At 40.4% G+C, this 13737-nt stretch overlaps 1 protein-coding gene across 4 annotated transcripts in view; it reads left to right on the top strand.

The window, feature by feature from the left end:
• Positions 1-13737, top strand: part of fnip1 (folliculin interacting protein 1) — a 37232-nt gene that overhangs the window by 7849 nt on the left and 15646 nt on the right. Inside the window, exons 1-8 of one of the 4 annotated variants that reach the window (XM_008426871.3) lie at positions 1171-1556; positions 4675-4804; positions 7826-7960; positions 8224-8324; positions 8988-9062; positions 9226-9317; positions 10046-10129; positions 12725-12796. In XM_008426871.3, coding sequence (XP_008425093.1) covers positions 1546-1556; positions 4675-4804; positions 7826-7960; positions 8224-8324; positions 8988-9062; positions 9226-9317; positions 10046-10129; positions 12725-12796 — 700 coding nt within the window. In that variant the 5' untranslated portion in view covers positions 1171-1545. Of the gene's footprint in view, positions 1-1170; positions 1557-4674; positions 4805-7825; positions 7961-8223; positions 8325-8987; positions 9063-9225; positions 9318-10045; positions 10130-12724; positions 12797-13737 lie in introns of those variants that run through there. The other 3 variants (XM_008426870.3, XM_008426872.3, XM_008426873.3) reach the window with 3 other exon arrangements.

Here is a 13737-nt window from a genome sequence, read left to right as displayed (position 1 = left end):
AAACTAAATGTTTGTTTTTTTCAGTTGCTCTAGCAACCGTTTTGGTGATGAAATATCTAAAATTCAAACCCCTTCAAGACTTTCTTGAGAGATGTAAAAACATCAACACCTGAGAAACTGGATATGTAAGTATTTACACCTTTGCATGAAGATCTAAATGGTATCGTGCCTGCATGCATTTTAAAGTACCACACGCTGCGTTCTGCTCTGGGAGTTGCTTGTGCTGCTACATGTAGGTTAAACCCATGATGCATCTGGCAGGTTTCCAAAGCAAAGGGGCCCAGTTGGTTACTAATTGCAACATCGGTGTGAAGTTGGAGCAAGATGGCTGATGGATTTTCTAGGAAACCTGATGGTTTGCTTTAAATATGCGTCAAATTTGAATGACTCCAGAATGTTTTATGGTTTGTGTATTAAATCTTGCAGTAATCCAAATATTTCTGCCCAGTCTTGTTTTGAGACTTTAGAAATTTTACTAATGAAGGCAACGCTGCTGGACCCAACGGTGTCCTCTGCAGCACACAACCGGAAGAACGTCACACAGCCTGGGCTGTAGGGATGTTTATGTAACTCTCAGAGTGTGTGTGTGTGTGTGTGTGTGAGACACACACACATGCACAGATGTTCCAGTGGCAATCGAGAGGGAGAGCTGGGGCTCTTTGAGGTCAGTATAGGCTGATGTCAGACTCAAAACAGTCTAGGAAACTAGACTGCTTTGTTATAACAAAGGGAGGGTATTGTTTGGATTGTAACAGTACTGAGACTCTTATTGATCCTGTTGATGCACCTAAAATTACTCTCCACTTTTCTTTCTTTTTACGAACGTATACTGAAATGCATAAAAGCATTGCAATGCATGTTGCTAAGGTGCATTTATGCCATTTAACTTGTGCTTCGGGTGAAGAGAAGAGCCTGATTCCTGTCTGCAGATTAAATTACTTTGAATAAGCTGTAGATTTGGTATGCAGCATACTTCCTCAGATATGCAATTTGAAAAAAAAGATTTAATTAAAATTTATTTTTATGCAAAACTGAAGATGGTTAGTTGAAAATGATCAATTATACATTGCCAGTGTGTCAAAGGTATAAACTGGGAATCCACAGCTTTTTAGTTGCCGTTTAAGCAAATTATTAAAACTAACATGTGGAACACGTCAGATTAAGAGTCCTGTCTTAGCATTGTTTTAAAACCCAGTAATTGCTCATTTACATTTATTGGATGAAGACGGAACGAAAGGGAAGAGGAAGCGCAAGCGAGTGAAGAACAAAAAGAGTCGGATTAGAAAACAATACACAAACAAATCCCCTCTGTCACTGTCTTGTAGCGGCGCTTTCTGGCTGTCAGCAGTCCAGGCTGGCTGCTGTTGCTGGCTCTGTACTGTCCAGCACACACAGTGTTGCCTGGATCACCTGATAGTCTCATGTTGTTGTGTGAATTTAGTCCACCGCTATTCTTAGACCACCACTTTGGCTGGCAGAGGAGAAGCGGAGAGGAGAGAAATAAAGAGTGGGAGAGAGGGCTGGGGAAAGACTGGCGGACCCGCAATGATGCTCAGGTAGGAGTGGGTAACGTTTGACCCGGCGTGCGTTGGTCCCACAGGGCTGCATTGGTTATGGTTTCAGAACTAGATATGCAAACATTTAGTTTGGTTTTTTTTGTAGCGTTTGCAGCCTCACCCATCCAATCGATCGGTGTTGATAGTTTGAACGCTTTTATGGAGCAAACCTTATGATGTGGGTTACGAGGATTTTTGATTGTGCTGCTTTGTTTTTAAATTGAATGTTTAACATACCAAGAGGGTTTTTTCTTTTTTTTTAGTTTGCCAGTATCTCCAGGAAGTGTCTACCTCTTTATACCTGTCTCCTTGAGAAACTTTGAGTCAGAACCGGTTTAAACAATCAGGTCAGAGACAGAACAAGAATGTAGGAGTCACATAGTCATGTGCTGCTTCTATGAATGACTCCTCTCTGCTCCATCAGTGCTGTGACTGTCACATGGTCACTGACGGATGCTTCTTCCTCTGCTCGTTTTCCAGCTTCAGCTCAAAGGTTTCTGCATTTATCAGATGTTAAAATTTGCTTACAAGTTTCATTTTCATTGGGAAGTTTGAACTGCTGAAGTTAATCTTGAAAAATGTTTGGTCATGAGTCCCTTTTGTGACGTAGGAATATAGATTATATCATTTTGGATTTGAAAAATTGTATAGTTTTTCTTCTACAAATAAGTTGTTTTTGGTTTGGTGGTTGAAGGAACAGATAATCAATCAGTCTCAGATGGGAATTTGCAATTTCAATCAGCAGGTCAAATACAGAAATTTTTTATTTATTTATTTTTTTGGTCTATGATTAGCTATTTCAGTGCATTTTTGTAAAGTAACAATAATAATCACAATATTAAAGTGTTTTTTTTTAATTCTTGCATTTAAAAACTAAAGTAAAATAATAAACTTAAACTTTTTGTTCTGTTTCCTGGAAGCGTCGCCCCATTTTACCTGTACAGAGGCCAAATTCATGACTAAAACCTTCATCAGCAGCAGCAGTTGCCCAGCTGCTAACATGCATGTTGTAGACTTGGACAACACCCCGAGTCATCTTACGCTGGAGTCTGTGAGGTCTATATTGACCCAGCCCCCATAGAAAGCAATTTGAGCCCATTATGCAAGCGAGGCACGGTTTACGTCACACAGTAAGCACTCAGACTGGGTGAGAGGTCAGGCCTTCCCTTGGATTCAAGCCAAAAAGGGAAAACTGAAGAAAGATGGCTTTGGTTTTGGCAAAGGTGCCAAACATTAACGTGAAACGGCTGCATGAGCGGAAAACACCAGCAGAGCCAGCTGAGTGTCTGTCTGGTGAGACGATGGGTAGCGTCTTGATGTTTTTGGAGCGGTGCGCTGAAGATTCTTGACGGTAAATCCCTGTAGCTTGGACAAACTGAATTGACGAACCCAACTGTTTGTTTTTGGATCATAGAAACTGATATTCAGCATCAACAGAATTATTTGGGTTCGTTTGAGAGACTTTGTGAAATGCAGCCTATGGCGCAATATAAGCAGATGGAGGTCTGAGATGTCAGCCTGTTGCATTCCTAATAAAAAAACTTATTTATGTTCAGCGCTTGTCAAAGTTGCCGTTTTTCTTCCTTTTGCTACACATTACCTGTCAGCTGGCTGAAAAAAGGCTCCTATACTTTTATCATTGCTTAAAGGCTTTTTTGTTTTGAATTTGAGCAAATGTCAGTAATATACATTTGCTTGGTTTTATTCAGTATTTTGTATGGATGAGGCAACAAATAATCAATGCAGCTGTGGAAGCAGATGAGTAAATACTGTCGTCTCCATCGATCGCCTTCTTGATTGGATGACTTTGCCTCTTCTGGGGTTCACCACTTGGACGCCATTGTTTGGTAAACAGAGTTGAGATGTATGGGAATGATTCACACATGCCTGCATCTTCCTTGACCTTTCAGAGCTCCCTAACAAAAACTGAGCAGCTGCTTTAGGTGTGAAATTGTGTGTTGGTTTGGTGAAAACAATTGTTCCTCCACTGCCGTTCCTAATCAATCAATGATTTCAGCACTTGTGTTTAGAGAGAGTCACTGCTTCCAGTTAATGAGCTATATTTGGGTCCAGCTCTGTCTGCTGTCAGTTTTATAGCTCATGGTAAATCATTCACGTCAAAGGGGTCTTTCAGAGTTCGCTGAAGGGTCACAAATATCCACAAATGTAGTTATAATTGGTAAGACGAGCTAAAGGGTGAGAAAGTTCATGTTTATCTCCCATTTTTTACACATATTCTGAGGAAGTTGGGGTATCATGTCAGCAGCTTTTCAAATAGACTTTATTCACAAGATATCTGCTTGCATTGGCAGATCTGAATGTATCACAAGGTTTTCTTTCACTCAGCTGGTCAGTGAATCCAATCCCATGACTGGAAGTCACTCTGCAGTTTCGGCTGTAAATGACTGCCTTCAGGCTTAATAATGACTCAGATAATCTGATGGATTTGTAGGCAGGTGATAATGACTCGTGTTTTAATTGGTACAGAAATATAGATTTGGCTTTGTGTTTGAATAGATCTGTGGAGGTTTTGTAGGAGCAGGTTTTGCTGCCCGCCCTTTGACCCCTCCGCCCCCCTGTTCCTGCAGGTTGAGGTATGAGATGGATTTGGCTGGATCAGCCGTGCCCGTATGCAAACGTTGGAAGCTTAAACTGTGTTTATTACCAGCTTACCAGTAACCCATATTTACATCTACATGGATGATTCTCAGTCGTTCAGAGGATTAAACTGTTTCCGTCTCAAAGGAAGGAAGCTGGAATTGCATTTTCCTTCCTTTAATTTTTTTTCTTTGAACTCAGAGCAGGGCTGCTTGATATTAGAAAATCTTGCAATGGCAATAATTTTGGTAGATATTAGAAAATGAATTATTCCTACCCGCACTTCTTCCAAATCCAAACCTTTATGTGAAAAATGTTTTTAAAAATGTGATGCATCTTTCCTTTTACTATACATAGTTTCATTTTTCTAGGTTTTAGGTTAATAACTTCTAATTTTTTTTTATCATTTTGTCCCCTTCCCCATCTTCCATCCTCTTGTTTCCAATCTTCATCTTCCTTTGCCGTTGTTCTTTTTCCTTTTGGTCCCTCTTTCCTGTATCCATCAATCCCCCCCATTTAGCTGGCCTCTTCCCCAGCTGGAGCCCAGTCAGATCAGACTCATCGTGTACCAGGACTGTGAGAGGCGCGGCAGAAATGTCCTCTTTGACTCCAATGCCAAGAAAAAGGGCACAGAGGAAACCCCAATCACCGTGAGTCACATGTTTACTTTGTTTCTGTCCAGCATCCTTCCGAGGTCCAGCGTTGTTTTCTGTAGCAGCAGGCAATTAAAATCTCCACCTGTTCTTCTTTCACACTTTAAATTAAACTAAAATCACGACTTGGGTTGGCTTGTTTTGACTCTGCAAAACCTGGAGAACCGACACAGAACGGAGACGAGCAGAGAGAGAATTTGTCAGGAAATTTCACTTTACTGTGAAAAATGTTTTTTAGACTTTAAGTCATCTGGTTGGACTGAGAGCAAAGCAAATTAGTTGAGATGCTTTTGGTCTTAATCAAGCTTCTTCCTTCACCAGAACAGAGTGGTAGCCGTCTTTTCAGTTTTGATTTATTATATCAAATGAAGATCCACTGATCATTTTCCTATAACAATTAAAATATGTTTTTGTTTTCACTGTGATGAACAAGCAGAGGTGATGTGAGAGGCCAGTCCTGTTGAAGCAAAGTTTATTACTGACACTTTACTTTTTAAACAGTCTTTAGCATTTGTATTACAGATTAGTAATGTCAGGATCTGGCATTAAGCCTTCCTCACTCAGTAGCGGCATCAGTACTGAAGAGTGTTGTCAGGGTATTGTTTTGTTATGCTGCATTCATGGATCAGAAACCAAGTTTAGATTTTTTTTTTTCTTGATTTTTGAACATCCAAGCTGGGAATCATCTGTTTCTGGTCACCAACCAGTTACTCGGCGCACGTCCAGTATCAGATGACAGAAACCAGTAGAGTTATCTGCTGTTTTGCTGACTTGTTTAAAGCATTTTGAAGTCTTGTGATCAGTTGTTGAGGGCATGTCCTTCTAGGCAGATCTTATCGTTTGTGTGCTGGTTTGCTAGTGTTGCAATACTTATCAACACACATGTAATTTTGTGTGTGTCGATGTATAAATCTTCAAACAAAAACGCCTCTTTGGCCACTTTTTGTGCAAATGGCAGCATGCAGTGGCTCTTCTTACTTTTAAATGAAACGCGCAGTGTTTTTGTAACCATGTGGCGTTCTGCCATCTGACACTGACTGGTTTGTTCTGGTGCTCTTATCTCCAATAATAATACAATCAGGTGACGGGGTGTGTGTAAGCAGCATTCTTTCGTTTTCACATGACATCGTGTCATTCACTGGTTCTGTTTGGTTTTTGATTGGTCTTAATCTGTTTGTTTTTTTTTTGTTTTTTTTGCTCTTGCATTTTGATTCCTCTGTTTTGTTTTTCAGATTATTATGTTTTTCTGTCTTCGGTTGCTCCACCTCTCATCCATGTTAAAATGGTAAAGCACTGGTGGCTCTCATTTCTTTGGGAGAACTACGTCTTTCATATTTTACTGAATGTCTTGTGATGTTCACTTCTCTGAAACGTCAAACAATGAAACATGTTCTGTTAGATGCCACCACCTTATCGCCTTCCCCTGTGGTTTGCATATTCTCTTCCATATCAACTCTGTATTGTTGCACCATATTTTGCTAGATTATATTCTTTATCGTGTCTCTAGCCCAGGGGTATCAAACTCCAGTCCTCGAGGGCCGGTGTCCTGCAACTTTTAGAAGTGCCTCTGCTGCACCACACCTGAATAGAATAATTAGGTCATTAGCAAGGCTCTGGAGAACTGAGGAGGTAATTAAGCCATTTGATTCAGGTGTTTTGTACCTGTGGCACATCTAAAAACTGCAGGACAACGGCCCTTCAGGACTGGAGTTTGACACCCCTGCTCTAGCCTTTCATGCTAGTTTTTATGCAGCTTACGAAGTAACAGAAATCTGTTTTACTCAGATTGTTCCCTTGTATTTACTCAGGTAGTTCATTTCAGCTAAAAAAAAGAAAAAAAGAAATCCTGAAAGAGTTATACTAACATATTAATGCTTGAAGCTGTTAATACCTGTCTTGCATTCTGCAAAGCTAAAGCTTTGCAAGGTATTTGAGTTTTCTTTTTCTCCTTTTCTTCCTTTCGTAGTTTATTTGGCCAAACCAGCAGCTCAAACATGGGTAATGTTTCTCCATAATAAAGGAATTTGCAGTAAAAAAGTGACGCATTTAAAAAAAAGATTATGCAGGTTCATTAAACGATTGTGCATGAAAAGGGAAATAAACTAACAGGAATTGAAGAAGGATGTGGAGCTGGAATGGTGGAGGGTGAGGAGGAAGAGAGTGATTGCAGCCCTGCTCAGTCACGAGTTCTCAAAGAGTCATATGACTGCCAGTCACATGCTGCTGGACTCTGTATACACCTCACACTGCACTGCAGCAGACAAGCGCGCGCGCACACACACACACACACACACACACACACACCCATGTGCATACTCCAACACAAGCTCCCTGAGTCAGTACAGCCTCGCCGTCATGTAGGTGCGCTTCAGAATCCTGTGAAATTTATTGCACAATTATTTTTGGCCTCCACTTGATTACAGGAGATGAAGCAACTATTATCTTTCCCCAACCATCTGTTTATTTTCTCTCTGCACTTTTTCTTTCTTTCTCTCTTTTACATGGGCTACAACTCTGGTTTCAGCTGGGCTATTAGAGCTCTCACACACACACACACACACACACACACACATACACACACGCCCTCTCCCTCCCGAATGCATTCCTCCTGAATAGGCTGCCAAGTTGAGAAGGCACATGACTCGGGCTGATTGGGCTCACATTGCTGTTAGTTAGCTGTTTACCCAAGTGCCTGTAGGTTAGGTTTCTGTGGTTTTGACCAACAGTTTGACTTTATTTCCACAAAAAAGTCACTTTTAGCTTCAGAAGTTTGGCCATTTTAATGCAAAATAACAGCTTTTTTCCCCAACGTTGTGCTGTAGCAGCTGCCTGAGAGAGGGTTTTATAAAGTTATAATAAAAGATGAGATGTTTCTGACTGAAACATAAAAGTTTCAGGGTGTACTTTTATTCTGCACTCAAGTTCTAAACCTCTTAAGCAACTTTAGGTCTTGTAAGGTTACTCTGGTGCAAGGCTGGATGTTTAAAATGTAAATTTTTTGTTGTTTGTAACTCTCAGAGCACCGACGCCCCGGTGAAGGTGTTTGGGAAATGCTGCCAGCTGCGTCCAACACGAGGCAGCAGCAGCTCCCTGGACAGCTCCTCCTCATGCACGTCTGACAGGGAGTCCAAGGAGCACGGCCATCGCTTCCAGGTGAGGCTTGGAGACATGAATAAAAATTAAATGCACCCTTCAGAAATTTGTGTTTCGTCACCTTTTGTCCTGCCTCTCCATCTCTCATTAAATGGGCATTTAGAAAAGTATATATTTGGGATTTTAGTCAGTTTAAAGCATCTTATGTTGACACTTAGCAGAACTTCTAACACAAGTAGTGCAGTTGGATCCATATTCATAACTTGTTACTGGTTTTTAGTTTTATCAGGAGAACTGTATTGAATGATGGCCTTCCTTTACAGGGCTCGAGGTGTTCGTCTGATGTGGTAATGTTGGGAGAGATGATGTTTGGCTCTGTAGCCATGAGCTACAAAGGATCAACTCTCAAAATCCATCAGATCAGGTCAGAAAACTACAATTTCTACATTTGAGCTTTGATCCGATATTAAAGTTGATATTAAAGTTCTTAATTTGTCTCACTTTGAACAGATAAACATATTTTTACATTCAGTTGTATTTATTTAAAACTAGCCCGTCCCTTAGAGCTGGCGTGTCCAAACGTTTTGCCACGTGGGTCAAAATTCTCTTCTCAAAAGTAGAGAATTTTAGTAGAGAATTCGCAAGCAAATAAAGTGCCCCGATATTTACTGTAGGTCCAAAACTTGAAAGGAATAATAATTAAAAAAAAGTAAGTACATTTTTGGCAAAACTCAGAAACTTTGATTAATCTCAAAAATTTTCTAGAAAATATGTATTTGATTTTTTGCAACAACAAAAAAAGGATAAAAATTCTGGCAATTTCAAAATTTAAACCTTTTTTTCCTCAAAAATCTTCACTTTTGAAACTAGAATTTGCCATTTTTCTTAAACTTCTGAAGTCACTATATATATATATATATATATATATATATATATACACACCTTGCTTAGACGTTAAACGGCTAATTAAAGAGAGAATAAATGCAGTCAAGGTAAAAGAGAGATAATAAGGATAACTGCTGCACACACGTGAATATTTCTGAGCCGACATGTTGATGACCTTTGCCCTGTGCTATCGTCGTATCAGGTCGCCACCTCAGCTGATGCTGAGTAAGGTCTTCACTGCCCGGACTGGAGGCAGCGCGTACGGCAGTCTCAACACGTAAGCACACACCTGTCTCCCTTTCATTGCCATGGCAGTCACTTCAGTAAACAAAAAACAGTCAGACGTGTTCCTCGTTGTGTCGGTCATCATGGAAGGTTTTAGTTTTCATAGTTTACATGTTTCATATGGAAGTTTTTTAATACATGAATCATTTTTACAGATTGCAGGACAGCCTGGAGTTCATTGGACCAGAAAGCAACACCTTGAGGCCAGACCAACACATGGGGCCCAACAGTCTTTTAGGGAGCATAGGTAACCACGGTGACATGTTATTCATGTTTCTCACTGCACAGATGATTTCAGCTGTTTAAAACACAAACATCTCGATGCCTTTGGTTAGTTCACCACCTGACTTATTTGGCGTTCTCACTTTAAGACGACTCAGTGTTCCAGTTTACATGAAATCCTGCCAGAAAGCTCTACCAGCATTTCCTTATTGCGTTTCATCTCGCCTTATGAACAGTTAGAAACTGCATCACATGATATTTGAGCGAGTAATCATCTCCTCATCAAACAAATGCTTTTAGTGCCTTCCTGACTCTTTGATCTCTGTACTCGCCGCTGATTGTGAAACTATCAGCTTTCTGCAGAAACTGAGTCAGTTCAGGTTGTAGATGCTCCTATTAGTATCAAAGTATTTCTTAAATAAGTTGGCAGCTTCTATCCTTTTGTGTACTTCCTTTTTCTTATCCTCACAGAAAACACTAAATGTGCAGTTTTACGCCTTGACTGATTTGATTTGATGATAAATTATGACTTATAAAGTTGTGTTTCCTGTGAATGATACCAGCTGCCTTGTTTGTCCAGTTATCTGTTTATTTCCAGACTAAAAATCTTAACTAACGAGACGGTTCATCAGCGGGAGACCTCCGGCTTTCCTCCTTATCCATTCACTAATCATGGTTCATGTGTTTGTCTGCTCTTCCTCTTTCTTTTTTTTTAAATATTTCTCCTCCATGTTTTGTTTGTTTGCTGCCCAGGATTTTCTCAGCTCTGCAGCCCTCGACGGGCCTTCTCTGAACAGGGCCCGCTGCGCCTCATCAAGAGCGCCTCTTTCTTTTCAGGTTGGCGCTCAAAAACTGGCCACGAATGCCGTGTGCCAGTTGCATGTGTGCGTAGCAGCTGTAGTCGGCGTAGTGGCGGTTGCTCAGGACGTGACTGTCGGTGTAGCATGCATGTGTGGTTAATCCTGCAAGTAGAGATGATGAAGGTTGTTGTCGCATGCCGTAATAAAACACGTCTGCAAAGAACCTGGGTTGTAACTTTCAGGCTGAAATTAATATAATGGTTTTCTGCTTGTTTCTGTAACGAAGGTGTCCAAACTTCTCGGCATGGGGGCCAAAAATGTCCATTTGAAAGAGCAATTATCATTTTTTTAAATATAATTGCAAAAACCATTTTGTTATTGGATGTTTACCAGCTAAATAAATAATCAAATAAGTCATGGTTTCTGTAGAGAAGCGATTTGTGAGACGTTGATTTGAAACAAAAAAGGTTTTTCAAATTTGCCAGATTAAAAAAATAATAAAAAATAAATACAGGTTGATCATCTTTTATAGATTATTTTGTTTCTTGCGACAGGAGCAGAATTTTACTCACTCCTAATTCATTTTTATTTATTCAAACAAGTTTTAACAAGCAAGCCAACAGTATGACAGAGAAAAACATTTATTTCTTTAATTTATTGCTAATATAAGTTAATATAAGTTAAACCTGGATGAATACTTTGTGTTGCGCCTACATTTTCCACTTTTACATTTCATTTCTTCTCAAAAGCCTGGCATCAGTGAAAAACCCCAACAGGACTTCTTAAATGCGGATCAAATCAAATTTGGGCTATTCCTGAATTGGGCCGCCCAAAATAGTTGCAAGGGCTCTAAATGAACCCCGCGCCGCACTTTGGACACCCCTGTTCCTGATTTCTAGTTAAATCGGTAAATTTAACTAGAAATGCTATCATTTCTAGTTAAATTCTCCTGCAGCTCCTCTTCTGACGGTCGTGAAGTTTTACTGAGACGTTGTAAAAACATCAGCCTGCAGTTTCTGACCAGGTGCATTGCAGACTTATTAATGCATGGTGGGCTCATGGGTGTTGGCTACTGTAGTATTAGTCATCACTTTAGTTTCTTTTCCTCCTCTTCTATTCTATTATTCACCCACTTGCTTTTACTGTATCTGCAAAGCTTTTTAGACTTTATGTGAACTGGGCAGTTGCATTTTCTCCTTTTTTTTTCCCTTAATAAACTTCTAAACAAGCCTGTGAAAACGACCGGCGCATGCTTACTGCAGGGGTATTCCTGCTGGTATCCATGTTGTTAAACACAAGGCAGTTTTTTCAAGACGCAGTCCAAAGGAGAAATCTACATCACACATTAGCTCTCCTATTGCTGAATATTTTAAACCTCTGTGGTGATGATGTCTTTATCAGTGCATTATTTAATGTTCTAAACAGTTTAGACTTTTCACCTAATAATATTGAGGAAAAATTCAAGATATTGGCGTAGAATGGACAGTTTGGGATTTTTTCAAGTTCGATCCTGTCTCATTTCTTTCATTTTTAGATTAATTTGCCTTCAGTATCGGCGGTTAAATCCTCCTCCCTTCAACAAAAGCTTTTGTTCGTGCTGTAAAGTGGGAAGGCTACACATCCACCAGCATCTCTACCCACACTGCATGATCTGCGGCTCTTTCATTCACGTTGTCTTTGTGGTTTCACACCTCAGTCTTGTGAGAAGAATCACTTAGTTTTTTTTCCCCCCTCAACGTGTTTCAAAACACTGAGTCTCTGAGTGGCATCAGCTGCTGTTGAGAAAGCTGATCATCAGCATATTACGGCAGCGGTGGTTTGTTGCTTTATTTACTCTTTGGGACACTTCCTCATTGAGCTGCAGAACCTCCGAGTGCAGCAACAGTTCAGAGGTCGGCTGTAACCGTCCCTTTTTGTAGCCTGAGTTTGGGGTGTTTTTTAAAATTGTTCTCCAATCTATTAATCACATTTGAGTGGTTTTTCCATCTAAGCCCAGGGAGTCAAACTCATTTCCATTTTGGGCCAAATCAAGATCATGAATGCTCTTAAAGAGCCGTTTGTGCCAGAATATATTGATAAAACCTGTCCACAAAATGCTAAAATAAATAAATAAAGTAAATTTGAAATGGTGTTGTTGAAAATCTTTTCAGTCCAGAATTTTTTGATTCTTTGGATTTTATTTTTGATTTTTATTTTGCAATAAAAATGAAAGTGTTTATGGTAATAATTTGGAAATATTTGCACTTATTAAATTTTTATTACTGACTGTGGAGATCTGACATCAATGCTCAGGCAGCTGTTTAGTACAAGAATATTTCTGAAAATTTTTTAGAACATTTTTTTCCCCCAGTTATATATTAGTGCAAAAAAGTGTGGGGTTTTGTTCATTTTGCATTAATTTCCACGGAAATTCTCAAAAAACTGGAGGGACTAAATAATATAATTTGGCAGTAAAATATTTTTACTCAAACTGCATTGACTTGATTGCCATCATAATATTTAAGCACAATTATTGTTTAGAAACTAGAAGGCCACATAAAGAGCTTTGGCGGGCCAGATTTGGCCCACGCGCCTCGAGTTTGACACGTACGATCTAAGCCAACTCGTTGCTTTCTCTGCTTCTTTCGTCCAGGCCACAGTCACCCGATGGACATGCCGGGCCGAGGTCCACATGACGAGCGGGACAGCGGCATCGCCAGGTCAGGTAGGTTAATGAGACTATCAGGAAAAGCCCGGATTGACCTACAATCGGAAAGCCTCACCAAACAGACTCCAAATGGGGCTTAAAGTTCATTCTGACTGGGAGAACCAGCATGTTTACATCACCTTTTTCTTGGCAAATCAATTACAGAGTTAAAATGTATTTTTAGTCCGTTTGTGTTGGTGTGAACTTCCTCGAGCGTGTGTGTTGCGCAGCAAATGTTTTGTTTTTGTTTCTCTCCCCGAGCGCTTCCTGTGTCGATGCGGTCGACTCGCTCTAACGTCTCATCAGGGTCACAAGACTAAGAACTGGAGAACAGGCTGTTATTCATTATCAAGCGGCTTTTCAGTTGCAGTTTCACTTGTTATCACGCCAAGCGAGAAACAAATGACTGAAATGAGGATTTCTTTATGAAAAATATTTAAATCCACGAGGAAAAGGAGGGATAATGACCCCCAGAAGGGAGTTGGAAACTTTTTCCAGTGGAAACTGACCTCTGCCCCCCCCCCCACCACCACCTCCCCCTCCACAAACATAACATCCAGTTGGCATGGCTGGCATTGGGCCTGGTGCTCAAACAGAAGTCACATGCTGCCGATTAAATATAGCGGCTCTCAAAACCAGCATCGAGTAAATGATCTTCTAAATCGAGCCGCATTCTGTCATCTTCGTTTTGTCGCTGGCCTCCGCCTCCCACTGCCGCCGGGATGGAGGGTTCCTGTCCAGCTCCGACACGCGCATGCAGACATGCTTATCCGCTAAACGCTTCTCCATTAGTTTTTTGTTTCTCATATCGTACATAACTCTGATCAGCAGTATCAGGCACGCTGTGATTATTAGGCTTGGCTGCTAAAATCTGAACATTTTAACGTGCAATTAATCAAACTACAGTGTTGATCGAAACGCCTCTCTCTCTCTTTTAGCTCACACAGGTGTTATGGAAG

The sequence above is a fragment of the Poecilia reticulata genome, chromosome 14 (assembly GCF_904066995.2).
Source record: "Poecilia reticulata chromosome 14, P_reticulata-male-v2, whole genome shotgun sequence".
Classification (NCBI taxonomy): domain Eukaryota; kingdom Metazoa; phylum Chordata; class Actinopteri; order Cyprinodontiformes; family Poeciliidae; genus Poecilia; species Poecilia reticulata.
Note: the sequence above shows the minus strand (reverse complement) of the source record. Positions and strands in the feature narration are given on the sequence as shown.